Below are 20,782 nucleotides of genomic sequence, written 5' to 3'. Positions count from 1 at the left end.
CAAAGGTCAAGGGATATTTTAGGTGAGTGTAGTTTAAGTGTTGTAAGAGTGATGATTATTTTTTTAACCTGCCCTGGAGTAGAACCTTTATTTTTAGAATTCTTCTTTAATGTGGATATAATTTGATTTTGAAGAAAGCGTAAGTGGTAATGATACACTGAATAACAAAAACACATTGAATTTTTCTTTATACTGAGAAACTTGAAACTTATTTAGGTGAACATTTGTCATGTACAAGCAGCTTTTAATTTGCAACAAGTTATTAGGCTTTCATGAACTGGTTGCACCCACTGTTTAAGATAAGGAAACCCCAGGAGGTGATGGGGAGGTCTGTGGCCCCTGCTTGGGGAGGTGAGGTGAAGTTTCCTCTCTCCACAGCCACCTCCCTCTCTCCCCATCTCCTGCTCTTCAGTATATTCTGCCCCATCCTTGTTGCTGTCCAGGAATAAGCCACTTCCTACGCAGACTTGGAGCTCTCTCTTGTACCATTCTGTGTTCTGCTGTCAACATCACATTAAACCTCTACTTCCTCCATCGACACTATGCCAGCCTGTGATCTGCCCCACGACCTTGAGTCTGTCTCAGGCTTCACCATGGTTGTCTCGGCTCACAGACCTGCTCCTGAGCTGCTGCAGCGGCCTCCTGTCTGCCTGAGTCTGCAGAGCGCGCCCAGGGCTGCAGAGCGTGGCCACACGTTGCTTGTGCCCAGTCCAGCCTCTCCAGCCAGTCCTGCGCTCTCCCCTGGGTCACTCTGCATAGCTGTTTTTGTTCTCACCTTTCTGTCCTCTGCTTGCTGTGCATTTACGCTAAGTCGCTCCAGTCGTGTCCGACTCTTTGTGACCCATGACTGGAGCCCGCCGGGTTCCTCTGTCCATGCAATTTTCCAGGCAAGAATACTGGAGTGGGTTGCCATGTTCTTTTCCAGGGGATCTTCCTGACCCAGGGGTTGAACCTGTATCTCTTACGTCCTCTGCATTGGCAGGTAGACTCTTTACCACTACCGCCGCCATATCCTCTCTGCTAGTCTACTCTTAACTTTTCCTTATGAATGACCATTTTCTGAAAGAGTTTAACTCAGTATATGAATATTGTTATATAAAAGCCCACTGCTTACTGAAATGAATTACACCTCCAAAATTAATTGCTAAAATTTCACTTTGTTAAAAAAAAAAAATTCCTGAGTAATAGGTCATTTGGAATAGCATGCAGAACACATTTTAACTTCTTTGAACCAAATAAAAGGAATCATGACTTACTTTAGTGTAAAAATCAACAAGTTTATTATACAACAAAATCAAGTTTATTATATAACAATCATACAGATGCTTTTTATCTACAAAGAAAAAATGGCTTCTCCTGCCTCCCTGGCCACCTCAGTCATGATACTATGTTCTTAAAATATAAGTGTTTTCCAAGGAAAATAAAAAAAGTGCTATCCTTATTTTCCAAATAAGGAAGTCCCCAGAAACATAAAATAATATGGAAATACTGGAAAGAACTAGACTGGTTTCTTACACAAGAAGTGAAGTTCTGTCCATCACAGTAACCTTTTGCCTTAAAAATACTTCTCCAATGTCAGGGGGGACTTTCCCCTCAATATGTCTAAATAGTTTGGTATGTAATTTTGATGGGTTGAGATTTCTGTATTTAATTCCAGTAAGTGAACATTCTTTTGTTTGAAAAATTGGAATAAACATATGCTCACCGTATTCATATAACTGTTTTCATTCCTGTGAGTGAGGAGAAATTTATTTGGGGGAAAAACATTTCCCTTTTTTTTCTAACATATCATACAGATCTTTTTTTTTTTTTTAAACAGCTTTGCTTTAGGAAAATCACATTAAAAGTAAGCATTTTGTTTAAAGTTGTAACACTTAATAACAGGTGAAGATAGTTACCTGATTCAGTTTTTGTGACTAAGACTACATAACTGTATTTTTTTTTTTAAACCAGCCCTTGAATGGTTTAAGGCTATAAAGTGTTTCATGAAGCTTCCCTAGGATTACAGATCAAGTGGAAATAAGCATCCTGAAGCCTCTATCCAAATCGAGCCGGAGAGTGGAAGCTAACGGAGCTTCCCCTCTGATCAGCGGTTTCCAGCCGTCTGGGCGGTCTGCTCGGCTGAAGGACGCCTCTGTCCTTGCCTTGCAGGGATGGAGCCCAGCGGAGCGTCCGGAACCGCAGCTGCAAGGCTGAGTGCAGAGCCGGGCCTGATGACAGGGGAAGCTGGACCCGTGACCTCTGCCTTCTGAGCCTCATTTTCACCTGCGGTGAGTGCCTTTTGATAACATTTTAGCTCCCGTCCGAGACCTAAAACTGCACCAGTGTCTAGCTCCTCCGAGGGGCTTCCTCCCCAGTCCGCCGTGGACTTTGTTACGGGAGCAGGAAGAGTCATACTCAAGGCAAGCCCTTGTTTTAAAGTGAGTTTCTGGGAGGGCACGGTACTTACAGCCGTGCATGATGTGATGGGAGGAGGGGGGTGAGCACCCGCGAACAAGTCAGCTTTAGGAGACTAGAGAGACCCAAGAGAAAGCAGGCATCAGACGGAAGATGTCTGTTCCAGAGAAATGGGTCCGCTGGCAGAGGAGGGGCTGGACGGCACGATGCCCTCGCTGTGAAGGCTGGTGAGGTCAGCCTTTCAGGGCGGCGGAACCCCGAGGGGCGTTTACAGGGAACAGACGTTGGCAGTGTCAGGATGCTCAGCGTCAGTGTACACGTCAGTACCGAAGTCAGGGTGTTTTTGTTTTCCCATTAAAAAATTTTTTTTCAAACGGACGCTCAGAAAACAGAAATGGTCCCCAAAGGACAACGTCCTTTTGTGCTGTAATGTGTTGGGGCATTTAAGCCTCTGATGTCAAAGTTACGACCTAAAAACTTCTTAAAGTAAGGTAGGAAAGCAGATAGAGTGTCAGAGTGGGCAAATCTCGTTTTTACAGGGTATGAATTACTTTATAGGGTGTAAATCTGTCTCAGATCTTCAGAAATGCCCTGTTTCCATTCTTGGGACAGTTTAATGGTAGATGACCGCCCTGCCCTTGGGGAGAAAGGAGTGGTCCCTCCCGCCTTCCCCTGTCTGCGTCCTTCTCTGCGGGCTCGGGTGACCCCAGGAGGCCGAGGGTGTGCTGGGTTTGCCAATCGGCGCTTTTTACTGCGGGCAGGGCTGGAACCTTTCCATAGCCCTCTCTCTCTTCCTGTTTACAAAAACCTAACCTGTAAAGACAAACAGCAGCTATTTAGGGATAATACTCGAAGGTAGGTTCATAAGAAATGGTTGACAGGGTCAGTATCTATTTTGCCCTCGATGCTCTTATTAATTCTAACTTACAGATAGTCCAGTGACAGATCACCCTAACGGCCCAGTGATACAGACTTGTTCAGAGAGCAGACAGGCAGCCAAATTCAGATCCTACTTTTAAAACTGAGCACTGTCTATTACCCTAACCCAGGGTACCTTAACATAGGATGTTGATGTGAATACATGAATAACTAAGGAAACCCAGTTAAAACAGAAGAACTAGGCCTATCCAGAGCCCCTGCACTATGAGGGTTTGGGAGAAGATTTTTCTTCAAAATAAAGAAAAAGGAATAAAAAACTATCACCATGTCACTAATTTGAGAATTAGAAGTGATTGTGGGAATTTGAGATTCTGGGGACAGACTTGAGAGAGAAAAGTGGTTGCTGGGTTTTCCATCTATGTGACCATTTTAATATTTTCTGGGGTTGATCCCTAAAGGAACAAATGGACTGATTGTGTACTGACAATTATTGCTGAATATAGATGAGAGCATACCCTGTGTTTAGAATATAATAACATTTTGTTTTAAACATTTTAATCTGAACAAAACTAACTTGTTTGCAGACTTGCTGTGAGAAGCAGTGGTCCCTGTGTCCTGGCTCTGCAGGTGCGTAAGGCGTGGTGGGGGCCGCGTCCGGGCGGGGGGCTAGGTCGGCGGGGGGCTAGGTCGGCGGGAGAGCCGAGAAGGAGCACCAGGTCTGAGCCCTGCAGAGCTCTCGCCTCACTGCTGATGAAAGCATTCAGTTAGCAGATCGACCCAACAGCAATATATTAATACGTTTCGGGTACAAATGATTTATAAACTCAAAAGAAATTAGTTTATGCTAAAACATATATAACTTTCAATTCAGTCTTTGCTTTAAAACAAGCGGATCTGTTAGGCTATTATATATGCTTTGTCTTTGAGACGCGACACTTATTGTGCCTTCTTGCTTATCGCTCCGTTTGCCGCACTGAAGTAGGCTTTGGAAAAACCATTCTTGACTTCTTTCCCTGCCTCTTCCATGGCTTTCTTCATTGGCTTTTTCCGGTATGTCTGTTGGGATGTGTACATGTTGAGGAGAAAAAGAGAAAGGGATTCTTTAATAGAACCTTGTCTGTAATGAGACTTAGGGTCTAAAACAATGCATGATTTCATTGGTGCTGAACTTTCTAGTAAGAATGCTTATTTGTTAAATGCCGGTTATTAAGCTTCTGATTAAAAACAAGACAAATGCATGAATTCCAATGAAAAGCTGTCTCACTTTACCCACATCAGGTTAGTATTGATGTATTATTTTATGGGATTAACATTCAAATTCTGCATTAATTGCTTACATGGAGGGAATGATTTTTTTTTTGAAGTCTTTTTAAAAAATCAAGGTATAAGTGAAATTCAGTGCATTAGTTCAGGTATATAACATGATTTAATGATTGTAAATGATAGTGCTTGTTAAATGGTCACACTGTGTAGCTTATCATCCCACATATAGGATTTACCATATTTACCATCCCACAAGAATTTTTTTCTTGTGATGAGAACTTTTAAGACCTAGTCTCTTAGCAACTTTCAAGTATGCACTATGACTTACTTAAGGATATAAATGTAAAAAAAAAATACAATTCAAGTGAAAAAGTGCTGTTATTTCAAAAGTACTGGTACCTGAGATTTTGGCTTGATTTGTGTCTTGGCACAGCCTTCCTATTCAGACAAAATATATGATCTCACTTTTTTTTAAAAAAGCGATCGTATCAACTTAGGGTCAGGATTGACCTTGACTGCAGCTTTGAGCACCGTTGCTCCCCATGCTGGACTATGGATTCCTTCAAGTTTCAACACCAAGAGCATTCCCCGAGTCTGCCAGCAACATTCATCATTTTTTTTAGGAGAGGGGTGGCTTTGTTTGATTCTATCAATGGTTGCTTCTTTAGAAATTCTGAAAGGAAACTTTTATCTCACAGAAGACAAAGCCTTGCCAGTCCAATTCCAAAACACAAGAGCTGAAAAGCTATCAGAAGTTCTGTTCCCACAGCTGTATTCTGTATAAAACCACCATGCATTTGCTCAGAGTCAACCCAAACTAAAGTCAGTAAGCACTTGTTTGTAGGAGAAAATACAGTCAATACAATTTCAGAAGGACTGTTTTGAATAAACTATATTCTCGTTTTTCTTATGACACTTTCTGTTTCCGCAGCCCACAGAGGAGAGCAGTTTAACGTCGACCACCACCTGAGGCCTGTGCTGCCACCAGTTATTTAGAACAGAGTTGCTCTGAAATTGCATTTTGAAAATCCCTTCCACTTAAATTGTTAAAAAGAAACTGACACTTAGGGAAAAGTCAATGTGACCTTCTCATCCTGATTCACCTCAAAAGAATGTTTTCAAATAAACAGTAAGTCTACAACCTTGCAGTAGCTAATGGAAACAGGTTTTCACTGTTAGGTTTACTTAGTCCATGTTTTCCTCCATTCATAGAGACTTCCTGGATCTGTGTTACTACACACAGTGTTTAACTTTCAGAGGTCAGACTTTGGCAGCCTGGTGCAAATACAAGATTCAAATGCATAGTATTTTTGATAAAGCTTCACAGGCATGCAGTGAAAAACGTTTGGCAGAATGCCCGCCAGACCAGTAGCAGGGGTAGTTTCCCTGTGGAGGAGGCTGCAGGGCGGTGAGTCAGGAATGCAGGTCGCACCTCTGTTATCGGAACTGATCAACAAGCCTGCACTCCCGTAACGTTTAACTGGTGAGATTAAAACCGTGACGCAGAGGCGCTCAGTCTCATGTTTTGCTGTTGACTGTTCGCGTTTAAACATACCTGAATGTAGAAATTTAAGAAGAGGATGACCAGCGTCATCATGTAAGAAGACTGGAAGATGAGGCAGCCGAAGGGGAAGCCGCAGGGCCTGACCACGGCGCTCATGGTGTGGGTGATGGTGAGCAGGAACTGCACCTGTGGGCGGCAAGGGCGGACCGCTCTGCGCTCGGGCAGGTGCCCGCCGGCTCCCGGGGCACACAGACCCCAAAGCGCCCGAGGGGCCCACTCTCCTCTTGGGGAATTTTGTCGGAAGTTAGGAAGTGTGTAAAATTGGCCATCATTAATTTTCCCTGGGAGACATCTCAGATCAGGCCATTTAGCTAGAAACGCTTCAGCAGACCATAACTTCAAAAGTATCCGTCTACAGTTCACAGCAAGGAGGGAGCTAGCTGCGTGGTCCGTATGCGTCCATATAGGACGCATTCCGTACACGAAGGACACTTTAACAGGGCTTCACTCTTACAAGCCCGTTTTTAGAGAGAGACCGGCAGCCTCATCCCCCACAGCAAAGCCTCCGGCCTCCAGGGCTGGGGCCGAGCCTGGGACCGAGCCCGCGGCCGCGGCGCGGAGCCGGCCAGGGAGCACGTACCAGCTGGGCCTGCGTCAGGTACTTCTTCCACCAGAGGTGCTTGTGCATGGACGGGAAGACGGACAGCCCGTAGTAGGAGTACATGAGGACGTGGATGAAGCTGTTCAGGGTCGGGCCAAAGAAACCTAGGAGAGCACAGGGGGCGTTACCGCTCTTCTGAAGGCAGGACGTCCGCTCCTCGTCAAGTCCTGCTCCTCCTGCACGTTATAACTGAGGACAAACAACACGTGCTAACAGAGCTCACCCCGACTCCTGGGCCATTACTGCAGGATTCAGCCAGACACCTGGAGGGAGGGACTCACCGGGGACCGGCTGGGACTCTGAAAACCAAACAGGTTACTCCCCTTTTTGCCAGGGCTATGCTGTCTCTGTCATGACTACCATCTAACCAGGAGGCAGAATTTGAGAGAGGACATGTGTTTGCTTTCGCTAAACCTTCCAGCCATTTGGACTGTAGACAGATTGTATGATTGTAGCCTCCGTACATGGCTGAACAGGGTGCTTAAGAGTCAGGGAAAATGTACTGCCCTTCATAGTTAGGTCAATGGAATCTCCCTGGAAGGGACCTAGAACCAGGAGATGCTGCAGAAGGTGAATTGGGGAAGGTCCTGCAGAATGAGAAGAGGCTGAGGCGGGCTGGGGACCTTCCCAGTGGCCGGGAAGCCCCCTGGACTTCTGGGACAAGGAGTGTCTAACACTTTCGCGTATCTGCTGTGCTGAGCTGTGCTGGGGCACCCCCCCACCCCCGTCCCCTGCCATCCCCTCCATGACAGGTGCTGTCATCCTGAGTCATGTTTCAGGAAACCAAGGAGCAAGGGCTAAGTTCTGTGTTGGGTCAACTAAGGGTCAAAGGATTGAGCTGCAAGAGGTGAGGAGCCGCACAAGCTGAGGAGCTGGCAGCAGGGTGTGGGAACAACGCCAGGGTATGTGAAGCAGGGTACGTGAAGGGCTCCAGACGGGGCGCGACACAAGGTAAGCGCTACGGGTCGGTCTGGGATCCAGGCGGCCGGTCTGAGCTGCCAACCCCGGGGAGAGGACATGGGCTGTGCAGCTGGAGGACCACCTAAATAGCCCTGTCCTCTTGCATATATTCCTTTGTAAATTTTGTTTCTCATTTGGAAAACTGATATAAGTAATTACCGCTTAAGGTTGTGATGGGGTTAAATACGATGATACTATATAAACTAAAAGGCACTGTGCAAATGTGGGTTAATTAACTTAAATTCTCCTGCCTGGTTTCCCAGTCCTGGACTAGCAATCTGGATAGGTCAATGCAAATCAGTGAATATGACAAGAGGAACACCACCAGGAATCTAGCAAGTCCTTATACACTGGCTGGAATAACTTGTCAGGGCACTGGATTTGTATGAAAGCACAAATATAGTTTCAGAGTACCAGGCAGCACAATATTAGTGACTTTTTTTTTTTTTTTTACCAACCTGAGTTTTCATTTCCATCAACTAATTTAAAAAAGCAGTTGCTGCTTATAATTTTCATAGTATTCTAGATTGAACAGAAACCCATCACACACATAGAATTCCTGTGAATGAAATACAATGTCTTTACACAGTGGTTATTTAAGATCGACTTTTAGATGCTTTAGTGATTTATAAATGAAACTTGGTAATCACAAAAAGTACTTAGCCTGGACAAGTGTCCTTTGGTATTGATTTTAGTCTACATATTTATTACATTATCAGTCTACTATATTCTTAATAACTAAACTCAAACCAGAACCAGAGTATGTCAGTCTAGGAGAGGTGGAAAAGGGTCTCTTCTCTCCACTGCACCTCCAGCAAGTTTACTTCACACTGGAGTTTAAATTTACATCTTCTTAATCAATGTACTGCAGATACCCCTGAGTTTTTTTTTTTTTTTTTTAATACCATCTCTACAAGTTCCTATATCCTAGGACAAAATCATTCTGACCTGAGTTTTACCTGATTTTTCATGGAATACTTTTGAATTCTTGGGTATAAAACAGTAAATATCCAGTAGAAAAGTACTGTTCTCTCTTGAGTGCTGTGTTTCTCAAACTGCAGGTCAGAACTGACACATCAACTGTGAAAGTCAGTGCAGTGAGAGTTATTAGCTTTTTGAAAAAATGAGGTCAATTTTTTTTTTGTGAATCACACATACACAAAACCAGTGAATCACACAGCGCCAGGCTAAATACTGTTTCACGAAACTTGTTTCATTCAATATGAGTTTCATCAATATTGTTTCATCAATACTTATTGATGTCTCAGTAAAAAAAAAAAAAAAATTGAAAGCCACTGCTCTGGTGGGTCAGAGGGACGTGATTTTAATTTTTCAGAATGGATAAGCAAGCCCCCGAAATTGACATGACTCAATCTGCACCACAGCCAAGTGGTCGTGACTGGGAGGTGCTGTGTTTCTACCGCCCCAGGGCGTGGGGTGACCTGCTCCAGTGGGGGCACGTGCTTCTGCCATCAGACGTGTGGTGCGTGGAAGAGAAAACACTTTTAAAATTTATCCTAATGCTCAGATTTTGCCAGGATCAAAGATGAGAAACGAAACGGCCACCAGCAAACGTGTGCTCCCCCGTGTGACGGGTAGGAGACCCGTTACACAGAACCGGCAAACGCATACTTACTTTGCCCACAGGGTATCCAGTTCAGGACGCACCACCAGATGTTAAACATGGAGGCGTGATGGTAGACGTGAAGAAAGGTGATCTGGCTGGTTTTTTTCCGCAACACAAAGAAAATTGTGTCCAGGAACTCTATTAATTTGGAGAAGTAGTACCACCACAACACCCTGGCTACCTGTGTGAGAGGCCAAACAGGACGGAGACAGCGTGAGCCATGACGCCGCCCGGGGCCGCCTGCCCCTGCGGGCGCCGGGCCACGCTTCACCGGCTCAGCCGCCCAGCTCCCAGACCCGCGAGAACCACCTCACCGGCCTGTCTGCTGCCGGCTGTTCCTTATTCCCAGCAATCCAGCCCCGTCTAGGGAAAGGAATTATTGTATCTTTCCAAAATATTGGGGGGGGGGGGGGACCAAAAAATCTGTTCCCCTTCTCTGCTCCACTGTTTTCTTTCCTTTTATCTCTTAAACTTGATCAGTTGTATAGAATTCCTAATAGTATGATTTGGGTGGCTTATTTTTCCTAGGGTTGTTTAAACTTATTTCTCTATCCTCCACATTTTCGGTAAAGAGCAGTGACAGAGGCTTAGCCGGATTCAGGGTTAGGGTTGGGGGAAGATCACAGTTGGCCCTTGAACAGCGGGGCAGTGATGGTCATGACACTGACCCCTGCACAGTCCAGAGTCTGTGTATGACTTACAGCCAGCCCCCTCTAGCGTGGTTCCTCCGTGTCGGCTTACAGCACTTTAGTATTTAGTACTGAAGAGAGCCTGTGTATTAAGTGGCCCTGTGTGATTCAAACCCACGTGGTTTAGTGGTCAACTGTACTTCAGGTGTGGGTCTGTGTACTTCCTATGGAATCACATCAAGAGGTACCCAACTTCTGGTCGTCCCACTGACACTAAAATCAGCAGAGTTCAGGTGTTAACAGCCTGATCTCATCATCGTGACGCTTCCACTCAACTTTCACGCGGTAGTTCCATCATTTACAGATGCCTGCTGCCTGGACCCATTACCCTTCACTAGAAGCTGCAAAATGGTGCTTTTCAAATTCTCTTTATACTTATGTGCATGTTTTTGTCTTTATAGAAATAGCTCTTCCTCTTTAGCCATTTGGAAACTTACATAGCAGGGGAGATGTTGTTAGTCACTCAGTCGTGTCCAACTCTGTGACTCCATAGACCATAGCCCTCCAGACTCCTCTGTCCATGGGATTTCCCAGGCAAGAATACTGGAGTGGGTTGCCATGCCCTTCTCCAGGGGATCTTCCTGACCCAGGGGATCGGGTCTCCTACATTGCAGGCAGGTTCTTTATTGTCTGAGCCACCAGGGAAGCTCTTCCTCTTTAGCTATTTGGAAACTTACATATGAATGGCAGGGTAGATGTTTGATTTTTTTTTAATTTTTTTTTTTCCCTAGAATTCCTTGGTGTCCTAGTAACCTTCAAAAGGTAACAAAGAGGTTTTTTTTTTCAGTGTCATTTTTTTTTTTTAGTGTCATTTTAAACTCCTTTAGTTTTTATAAATTTAATGTGTCAGTATTCCTTCTGATACTCACACTGTCCCACTTCAGCCGTGGGGGTCCCTTTAAGCTGGCCCTTACATCTTCTTGTCGTGACCCCAGCTTCCTGGCTCTGTCACATGATGTCCTGGATTCTTCTCATATATGTATCCCCCCCACCGAACAGGAATCTCCCTAAGAACACTAGACCCTCCTGGTGGACTCTATTTAGAGAGCATGATCTGGGTGTCACTGCTGGTTTCTCAGAGACTAACTAGACCTCTCCTGTGAACAGAGCTAAAAAGCACGTTTTAGAAAGAATAATGTTCGTTTTTATATTTCCGATTTAAATCTGTGACTACTGAGTCTTGGTTTCTCTTTTCTATGTTTCGAATATTAGTTGTAATTATATTAACATTATTATGTACTTCATCTTAAGCATACCTGTAACAGTCCCACAAAAAGCAATACCAATATTTTTATTAATAAGAGCAGCGCTCCCCCCTTCCAAATTACTGATGGCTACTGAGGTCATCTTGCTCAGGGTGTGCAGTCAAAACACTGTTTAAAGGCACATGAAATAATTCCTTGGGTGGTTATGTCAGCAACTTAATATATGGGTAATTATTTTTTATTTCCAAGATGTGGAGTGAGAGGCTGCCTTGCATTCTTTTTTAATTTGCTTTGTAATTATGTGAAAATACCTACTGTTTCTGAAAATAAGACAAGGGACATTCAGAGAAGTCCAGTTTCCACCTCTATCTATTCTGCCCTGGTCCCCCCACCAAAAGGAAACCATCATGTTTGCTTATGGTTTTAAAAAGAAACAATGGCAGAATAAACTTAAAAGCTAAGATACTCATATTCCTATCATTTCCCGCACATGAGGCCCTGTACTGTAAGCACAGTCTGTGGGTTGCTGTTTTCACTGAGCTCCATCCTGGAGATGTTTCTGTATCAGGACAGAGGTCATCCTCATTCCACTTTGCAAAGGGATCCACTGCGTGGATGTGCCACAGTTCATTCCGTCTGACCCCCAAGTGAGCACTTCTACCAGGAGGGAGACCCCTTCTTATCTAAGCGCAGCCTCCATCCTCATCTCTGGGAGGAGAAAGCTTTCACTCTTTTTCAGTGAGAAATGGTTACAAACAGCTGACTCACCCGGATGTCGGCCTCCCCTGCACTGGTCAGATCCTGACACTGTAGGTTGTAGCCTCCTTCCCAACTGGACAGAATAAGCTGCCAAAGAAACAAAGGAGAGGAAAAAATCAGTGCAAGAATTTGGACGAAAACTCAACTTCCTATTCATGTTTCTGTTTGGCATCTATTCAAGGTTTGAGTTCTTCCCAGTTTGAGCTTTACTCGATCCTGTTCCCAAATACACATTATCCAAGGACCTAATTTCTTGCTGCTGAACTGTTATCAGTGGTTAAAATCCTTGGTTAACATAGGATTTACTTCTAACCTTCACAGCCACCAAAAACAGAATTTAGCTATCATATGAGTAACAAAAATATTTTTCGTAAGCAATTATCTAATCATATGCTCTACAAATATAGAATTAAATGTAAACAAATGTGAAGAAACTACACTAAAATTTTAGTACTTTATTGGCTTACATATAAATATTTGTCATTTGATCATCCCAATCTTATGAATTACGTATTTATTACCATTTTCCATGAGAAAACCAGGGCTCAGAGACATTCTTAAATCATTTTCTTCATTGTATTTATGCTATGTAGTAATCAGTCATTTGTGTGATTATAACTCATATACATCTGTTTTCCCCATTATACTCAAAAAAGAAAGCTTCATAAAGTCTGTGCCGCCTCCTTTGCTCACTTTTGCATCTACCATTGCTTGTCCAATGCCTGGCACAGAGAAAGTCCTCAATGACTATTTGCTTGTGATCACACGACTATAAAGTAGAATGACGACTGGATTCAGGTCTGCTAATTCCTTGTCTAGTGTTCCTTTGACAGCTGAAGGAAATGAACTTTCTTTGTGGGAAATTCTATAAAAGTTTTCTGCCTTCTTTCCCACTGTTACTAAGAAACTTAAAATTCAAGACTATAAGGTCTTTGGCTTTGATTAGTGTACGATATTATATGTGAAAGCCTGTAATTTTCTGTAGCTTATCAAAAAGGTGTAAACGTACCTACTGTCAAGACAGACAGACAAGGCAGGGAGGGAGGGATGTTAATGAACTGAACACCAAGAAAGAAAGAGAAACTCGAAGAACACTGAGAATGTTTCATGAGTCTTCCATATCCTCATCTGCTGCTCTTATAACAAAATCACCCCAGTTAACATCGTGATAAGTAAAGATTATCAGGATAAATGAATCCAGGGAAAGTGAGAGAGACTGAACCTTCCTGGTGGGTCTATTACAGATCAAGTCACCCCCAGGTCCCCAGAGCTATCCATGCTGGTTCTCAAATGGGAACCAGTGGGAGGCCCCAGGGAATCCAGGAATATCTAGAAGTGTATGTAAATTTTTCCTGCCTTTTTCAAAATAAAGTTACTTAACTTTGTTCAGAAAGATTAATTAAAAACCTCCACGGTCAGGCTGTGGTTCTGCAGCTCGGGGCTCCACCACCTACCGTGCTTATGTAACAGCAACGCCACAGCAGGAAAGAACAGGCCATGCTCTGCCTGGTCAGCTGTACCCGGGCTGTCCCCTCCCCACCACGCCTCTGCAGACTGCAGAACCAGACAGACTGCATGGCAGAGCAAGCAGCCAGGCTGGGGAGGCTCAGAGCGCCTCACCCCAGACCCCTCCTGATGCCCTGGGCGCGCTGGTTTGCAGGAAGCACCCAACCTGCGTGTTGAAGAGGAACCCAGGCTTTCCAACAGGGCTGTCAGCCTTGAGGAGGTGTGGGCCACCTCGCTCCAGAATATGACTAGAATCCACGCCGCGTCCCCACTGCCCAAGTCCACGCCACTGGGGTCTGTGACTGTAGCAGCATCAAGTCTCCCAAGCAGACCCTCTGCCTCCATGCTAGCCCCAACTTGCTGAGTCCATTTTCCAGGTAGAAGATCCCATCACTCCTCCACTGACATCCTCCGATGGCCCCTCCTAAGAACAGTCAAGCTCCTGACGGGGCCCTCAGTGACCTGTCCCCGCCCACCTCGTCTCACATCACCGGTCCTCCGTCCAGGCTGCTGGGTACACTGCTGCTTCTCGTGGTCCTCGAACACCACCCTGAGCCTGCCGCAGCCTCGAGGCCTCCCCAGATCTTTACCCGCCTGGCCTGCTCGCATCACTGGGTGCAGCTCAGCCATCGCCTCCTCAGAGAGGCCTCCCCAACCCCGCCTGGCCCAGTGCTCCCTCTTGCACTTGGGCCAAGGCTGAGCTCCAGAGCCTGGGACTCGGCCGGACACCGTGCAGGGCCTGCAGGGTGTGTCTGCTGAAACAACGTTAATGGTTTCAGGGCAGCTTCCTGGCCTACGCACACGTCTGGCCTGGGTGTAACAGGTTAGCAAGGTTAAGGTAAGCTACCCCTTGACTAGTCTACAAACACAGCCTGTAGTGTAAGGGGGGAGACCTTAAGCCCCGAAAGAGGTTATGGTCAGGAGACTAGGAGGCACTCAGCCACCAGCAGTGATTCTGAACTGAGAGATGGAAGAGTCTGAGAAGAGAAACAGGAGGTGAGTGGGAGCTGAAGCTCACCGTGGAGAATGAGCTCTGTGCGGGGTCTCTCCCTAAAAGAGGCAAACCCCGTACACGCACGTGCCGGCCCCAGCACTGACCTGTCGCTCTCGTTCCTGCCGGAGCCCTGCTCTGGACTTGTCCTGACCCACAGGACTGACCGTCTCCTGCACTCCCGCGTCTCCGAGAACGGAAACCACCTCTGACCGTGGCTGTGGCCCCTGGGCCGCACAGAGCGGGTGCTCGCTGAGTGCCGGCCGGACAGAACTGACGTCCTGACGCTCACGAGGCAGTGAGGCAGGCCGGACGCCGCGTCTCCGTCTTAAGCTAAGCTGCTGAGTGAGTCCCCCAGGGCCGCGGGTCTCCCGCCTCCGCCGCCTCCAGCGGGGCTCGCACCGCCAGGCGGGCCCTGCAGACACACTGCCGCGGAGACCCGCCCCAGGAAACATGCTTCTCCCTGCTGCACGGGGACAAATAAGCCCGTAAATGACTCTCTCGCAAGCTCATCCAGTGAACTAAAATTGACCCAGGAGGGAAACTAAAAGTTCCCGTTTTAGACTCAGGTGGCGTGATTTTAGAGCTGTCAGGATGGCCTTCCTGATCCCAAGTTCTGCCACCTGCACTCTGATGCCTCCTATCCCATAATTAGCATTTCAGAACAGGCATTTTAGATGATGGTTATTAACCATTATTAGGATGCTGCATATTAGACCAATTAAACACAGATTAAAAACTCTATGGGTGAGAGAGCCTATGTTTTAGACAAGAATTTATTTTCATTCACAATCCAAGGACCCCAGGGAGGCAGCTATGTGTGTACCACTATTAGCCATTTACAATATATATGAATGAGTTTATCCTAATTTTTCTCCAAAAAGATTCTGTTATGTTTTAGTTCTCTCTCTCTCGAGGTTTATTTAACACTTTAAGATGTTTCTCTTGTATTACAGTAAATAAACTTAGGTTGTATAGGCAGGGCCATCATTACTTGTTCTTTTTCTTGTGAAATTACTCAGGTTTGGCAGATTATAAAGGAATAGGGAAGATATGATGCAATGCGGGCAACTATAGCCAAGCTGGGATGTCACCCCAGGCCTCCAGGAGTTGGTACTCAGGACACACAGTGGCCCAGAGATGCCAGGAGCATCCTTTAAGGGATCTTATGTTTGCATTTCAGTCAAACTAACTGTATTTGATGTTTAATTTTAAAAAATACTGTTACTCAATAGCTGTCCATCCTCAGGCAAACCAGTTTAACTTTTCTAAGCCTCAGTATCATAATCTATGAAAGGAGAAAACAATAATACATGATCTTTAAGCCCACTGAGATCTAAATTGTGACTTTAAATTACAACTAAAGACTAAGGACTAAAGAAATAGGTCTAAATTATAACAAGAAAAATTCAAGTTAGAAATAAAGACTTCCACCCATTTGGGAGGAATAATACTAGATGCTGGAACAGCTTCTTGAGATGTTAAAGATCAGTATTGATAGAAACCATGGAAAGTTCTGGAATGCCAGACGTAACTGCTTTGTGGACACTTACCTCTGCCAGCATGTACGCGGAGAGAAGTGTGATTCCAAGATTGTACAAGGTGAGGATGCCCCTGAGGGAAAGAGCAGGTCTGTTCCTCATGCATCTGTTGCCCAGCCATATCAACAGCAGGTATAAGACCGTGAGAGAAAAGGTAGGGAGGTAGGAGTCCAGCATGAACCACCCTCTGACTCGAGGATCTGAAAAGAAACACACAGTGAGATCCCCCAGAGCGCCCTGCGTGCTCAGTGAGGAGACGCCGCGGCGTGAGCTGTGTGTCACAGGTACACGGGGACCGCGGGCCGCCTCGTGAGCTGTGTGTGTCACACAGGTACGCTGGGAACCGTGGGGCGTGTCTCGTGAGCTGTGTGTGTCACACAGGTACACGGGGACCGCAGGCCGCGGCATGAGCTGTGTGTGTCCCACAGGTACACGGGAACCGCGGGCCGCGGCGTGAGCTGTGTCACACAGGTACACGGGAACTGCAGGGCGTATCTCGTGAGCTGTGTGTGTCACACAGGTACACGGGGACCGCGGGCCGCGGCGTGAGCTGTGTCCCACAGGTACACGGGGACCGCGGGCCGCGGCGTGAGCTGTGTGTGTCCCACAGGTACATGGGAACCACGCGCCACGGCGTGAGCTGTGTCACACAGGTACACGGGAACCGCAGGGCGTGTCTCGTGAGCTGTGTGCCACACAGGTACACAGGAACCGCGGGCCACCTCGTGAGCGGTGTGTGTCACACAGGTACACGGGGAACCGCGGGCCGTGTCTTGTGAGCTGTGTGTCACACTGGTACACGGGGAACCGCGGGCCACGTCTCGTGAGCTGTGTGTGTCACACAGGTACACAGGAACCGTGGGCCACGTCTCATGAGCTGTGTGTCACACAGGTACATGCGGAACTGCGGGCCGCGGCGTGAGCTGTGTGTGTCACACAGGTACACGGGGAACCGCGGGCCGCGTCTCGTGAGCTGTGTGTCACACTGGTACACAGGGAACCGCGGGCCACGTCTCATGAGCTGTGTGTGTCACACAGGTACACGGGGAACCACGGGCCGCGTCTTGTGAGCTGTGTGTGTCACACAGGTACACAGGGAACTGCGGGCCGCGTCTCGTGAGCTGTGTGTGTCACATAGGTACACAGGAACCGCAGGCCGCGGCGTGAGCTGTGTGTGTCACACAGGTACATGGGGAACCGTAGGCCGCGCCTCTTGAGCTGTATGTCACACAGGTACACAGGAACCGCGGGCCGCGCCTCGTGAGCTGTGTGTCACACGGGTACACAGGGAACCGTGGGCCGCGTCTCGTGAGCTGTGTGTGTCACACAGGTACACGGGGAACCGTGGGCCACGGCGTGAGCAAGCTAGATTCCAGTTCCGTTCGGAAGAAGCAACCAGTGGGGCTGAAGTAGTTAAGGAAGGTTCCACGGAGGGAACAGGGCTTAGGCCGAACACTAGTGTCAGTGACAAGTGAGAGAGGTGAGAAGCAACAATTCTCGGGTGTCTAACCGGCAGCGTCTGTGTGTACTCTCAGTAAGTAGCCAGCATGTATATGCTGCCAGCCCATTCACACGGCTCAGAGAGCGCCAGCCCCTGCAGGGGGCCACTGGGCAGTTAACAGCTGAGTCAGGACGTGAATCCACACCCAGCCCCTGGGTCCCTGCACCTTGCTGCTGCCTCCGCGGAGCAGCTCTGGGAGGCGGGACAGAGCACATGTCCATGCTGCGCCCCAGCTCCTAATACCCGCACCTCCTGGAATCAGCTTAGGATCACTGTGTGGAAACCAGCGGTGGTTAGAGTCCAGCTGGTCCAAACGGGGCAGCGGGGTTACAGGAGGGCGTGGGCGAGAGCCTGGGACGAGCCTTGGAGCTGAGGCTTCAGAATGGAGAACAGGAAACAAACCAAGGACCCAAATCTGATCGTGGACCAAGAGGACTCACAGCCAGGAGGCGAGTGTCCCTCACTCTGGAGAGTGAACATGTCAAAACTGAAAGCAGCTTTTCACGAAGATGGCACCGAAGGCGAAGAAGGAAGCCCCTGCCCCTCCTAAAGCCAAAGCCAAAGCAAAGGCTTTGAGGCCAAGAAACATGTGCTGAAAGGCGTCCACAGCCACAAACAAAGACTCGGACGTCACCCACCTTCCAGCGGCCCGGAACACTGGGGCTCAGGAGGCAGCTCAAACATCCTCGAAGAGCGCCCCCAAGAGAAACAAACTGGACCGCTGTGCCAAGATCAAGCTCCCCCTCCCCACCGAGTCAGCGGTGAAGAGGACAGACGACCACACCACACTGGTGTTCACTGTGGATGTCAAGGCCAGCAAGCACCCAATCCAATAGGCTGTGAAGAAGCTACATGACACTGACGTGGCTAAGGTCAATACCCTGATCAGGCCTGATGGAGAGAAGAAGGCATACGTTCAACGGGCTCCTGACTATGATGCTTGGATATTGCCAAAATTGGGATCATCTAAACTTGAGAGTTGGACTATAAAGAAAGCTGAGCGCGAAAGAATTGACTCTTTTGAACTGTGGTGTTGCAGAAGACTCTTGAGAATCCCTTGGACTGCAAGGAGATCCAACCAGTCAATTCTAAAGGCAATCAGTCCTGAATATTCACTGGAAGGACTCACGCTAAAGCTGAAGCTCCAAAACTTTGGCCACCTGATGCAAACAACTGACTCATTTGAAAAGACCCTGAAGCTGGGAAAGATTGCAGGCAGAAGGAGAAGGGGATGACAGAGGATGAGATGGTTGGATGCTATCACTGACTCAATGGACATGAATTTGAGCAAGCTCCGGGAGTTGGTAAAGGACAGGGAAGCCTGGCATGCTGCAGTCCATGGGGTCACAAAGAGTCAAGACACAGTTGAGTGACTGAACTGCACTGAAACTGAGTCCAGCTGGCTAATTCCAGATATAAAAGTTTTCACTATTAAAAAAAAAAAAACAACCTAAAGAAAACACACACAATAGAACTATAAAACAGTCAGTAATTAGAAAATAACTGGAGGCACAGAGTGATTTTTGTTCTCTGTTCTGCTCCTTTCTGTTGTTGTCTAGAGAGAGAAAATGGTTCGGCCCAGAGTTATGAGACCTGCATGCCGACTCTGATCTCTGTAAACAGACCTATTGGAGCTGGATTCTCCCTTTCCGGGACCCCTCTGGCCCCCAGAGCCCCAGTTCCCCTTCTGCTCCCCGCCACCCCACCCACCCCGGGCTCTCCACACCCTGTGCTGCAGAGCAGTTTCTATGAGCCAAGTGCCGTCTCAAGCTCTGTCTCATCACTGATGCTGTGAACTTCTCCCATTTGTGACAGAGCTGAAAGGTAAGGGGAGCATTCATGCAACTGACACATGACCTTTCACACAAGGGGCTCATAACCATCTGTCCTGAGGTCTGCGCACCGTGCCACTTTCTAACGTCCACCTCCACATCTAAAGCCTGCGTGTCCTTCAAGGCCCACGTCAAGGGCCACTGCTCTTCCATAACTACAGCTCCTCAGTGTAACAAAACAGCAATCACTTTACAGTTTGCGTGTTATCGTGGCGATAGTGTTTGTGCTAGTCTCTCAGGCGTGTCCAGCTCTTCGCGACCCCATGGGCTGTAGCTTGCCAGGATCCTTTGTTCATGGGATTTCCCAGGCAATTACTAGAGTGTTCCCTTCTCCAGGGCGTCTTCTTGACCCAGGGATCGAACTCAGGTCTCCTGCAGTGCAGGCAGATTCTTTACCATCTGAGCCACCAGGGAAGCCCGTATGTACTTTTATTACTATTATTATAATGAACATTTGCTGAGCACTGATTCTGTGCCACACACAGTCCTAAAGCCTTTTATGTGTGTTAACTTAAAATTCTCAAAACAATCTAATGATAAAGGTGATCTTCTTTTGAACAGCTGTATAGAGGTGTCACTGATATATATAGAAAACCCTGCACACTTTTCCTGTGTGCAATCTGATGAGTGTGGACATACGCAAACCCCTGTGCTGCCAACACCAGTCAGGGTGATGGATAAATCCATCCTATAGGTGGAATTATCTCTGGTTTACAATAGAGAAAAACTGAGCAAAAACAGTTAAATAACTTGCACTAAACTCTACTCTGCTTTTGCTTATGGTATTATGGGTTAATCCGTGTCCCCCAGAAAGGTGTGTTCAGGTCCAAACTCCTGGTCTCTATAGATGCGGTCTTACTGAGAAATAGGGTCTTTGCAGACATAAACTGGCTAACAAGAGGCTGTACTGGATGAGGTGAGCCCTGCTCAGGGACCTGTGTCCTGATAAGAAGGGGAGGCACAGGAGAAGAAGGCCACGTGGAGACGGAGGCAGAGACAGGGGCGATGGAGCGATGGAGCTCCCGGGCGGGGGTGGCAACCGGAAAGCCCTGAGCGGGAGGCATGGACAGAGCGCTCCTGGAAGCGCAGGGCAGGCAAGGCTCTGCTGACACCGTGTTTCCAGAACAGGGAGAGAATAAACTGCTGTTGTCTTAAGCCACACAGCCTGTGGGATTTTTGCTACGACAGCCCTGGAAACTAACACACGTGGCTGACTTCCGCGCTTTCTGTCTCAGAGGCTCTGGTTTCACGGTCCGACCACGAGGTGAGACTACCTTGTATTTCTATTCAGTCTCACTCATACCTTATAGCTGCTCAGTGTGGAGGTGAAGGAAACAGTCATTAAACGCATGCCAGCCGACAGGTCAGGTCAAGCATGCGATACAGTGCTCGAGGCTGTCACCGTCTGTGTCACAGTCCTGTCCGCACTGGCCACGGTTGTCAGGGGGGGCACAGCTGCTCTAACCA

General features: G+C 47.3%; 1 protein-coding gene across 2 annotated transcripts in view; it reads right to left on the bottom strand.

Moving 5' to 3' along the window:
- Positions 1-1,256: 1,256 nt before the first annotated feature.
- Positions 1,257-20,782, bottom strand: part of ELOVL2 (ELOVL fatty acid elongase 2) — a 49,203-nt gene continuing 29,677 nt past the window's right edge. The window contains exons 3-8 of one of the 2 annotated variants that reach the window (XM_043908556.1): positions 15,995-16,182; positions 11,954-12,031; positions 9,301-9,472; positions 6,684-6,808; positions 6,095-6,229; positions 1,257-4,332 (exon numbers count right to left, since the gene is read on the bottom strand). In XM_043908556.1, the coding sequence (XP_043764491.1) occupies positions 4,213-4,332; positions 6,095-6,229; positions 6,684-6,808; positions 9,301-9,472; positions 11,954-12,031; positions 15,995-16,182 (818 nt within the window). In that variant the 3' untranslated portion in view covers positions 1,257-4,212. Of the gene's footprint in view, positions 4,333-6,094; positions 6,230-6,683; positions 6,809-9,300; positions 9,473-11,953; positions 12,032-14,548; positions 14,906-15,994; positions 16,183-20,782 lie in introns of those variants that run through there. The other variant, XM_043908555.1, reaches the window with a different exon arrangement.

This window comes from Cervus elaphus, chromosome 7, assembly GCF_910594005.1.
Source record: "Cervus elaphus chromosome 7, mCerEla1.1, whole genome shotgun sequence".
Classification (NCBI taxonomy): Eukaryota; Metazoa; Chordata; class Mammalia; order Artiodactyla; family Cervidae; genus Cervus; species Cervus elaphus.
This window is presented reverse-complemented; position numbering and strand designations above follow the sequence as displayed.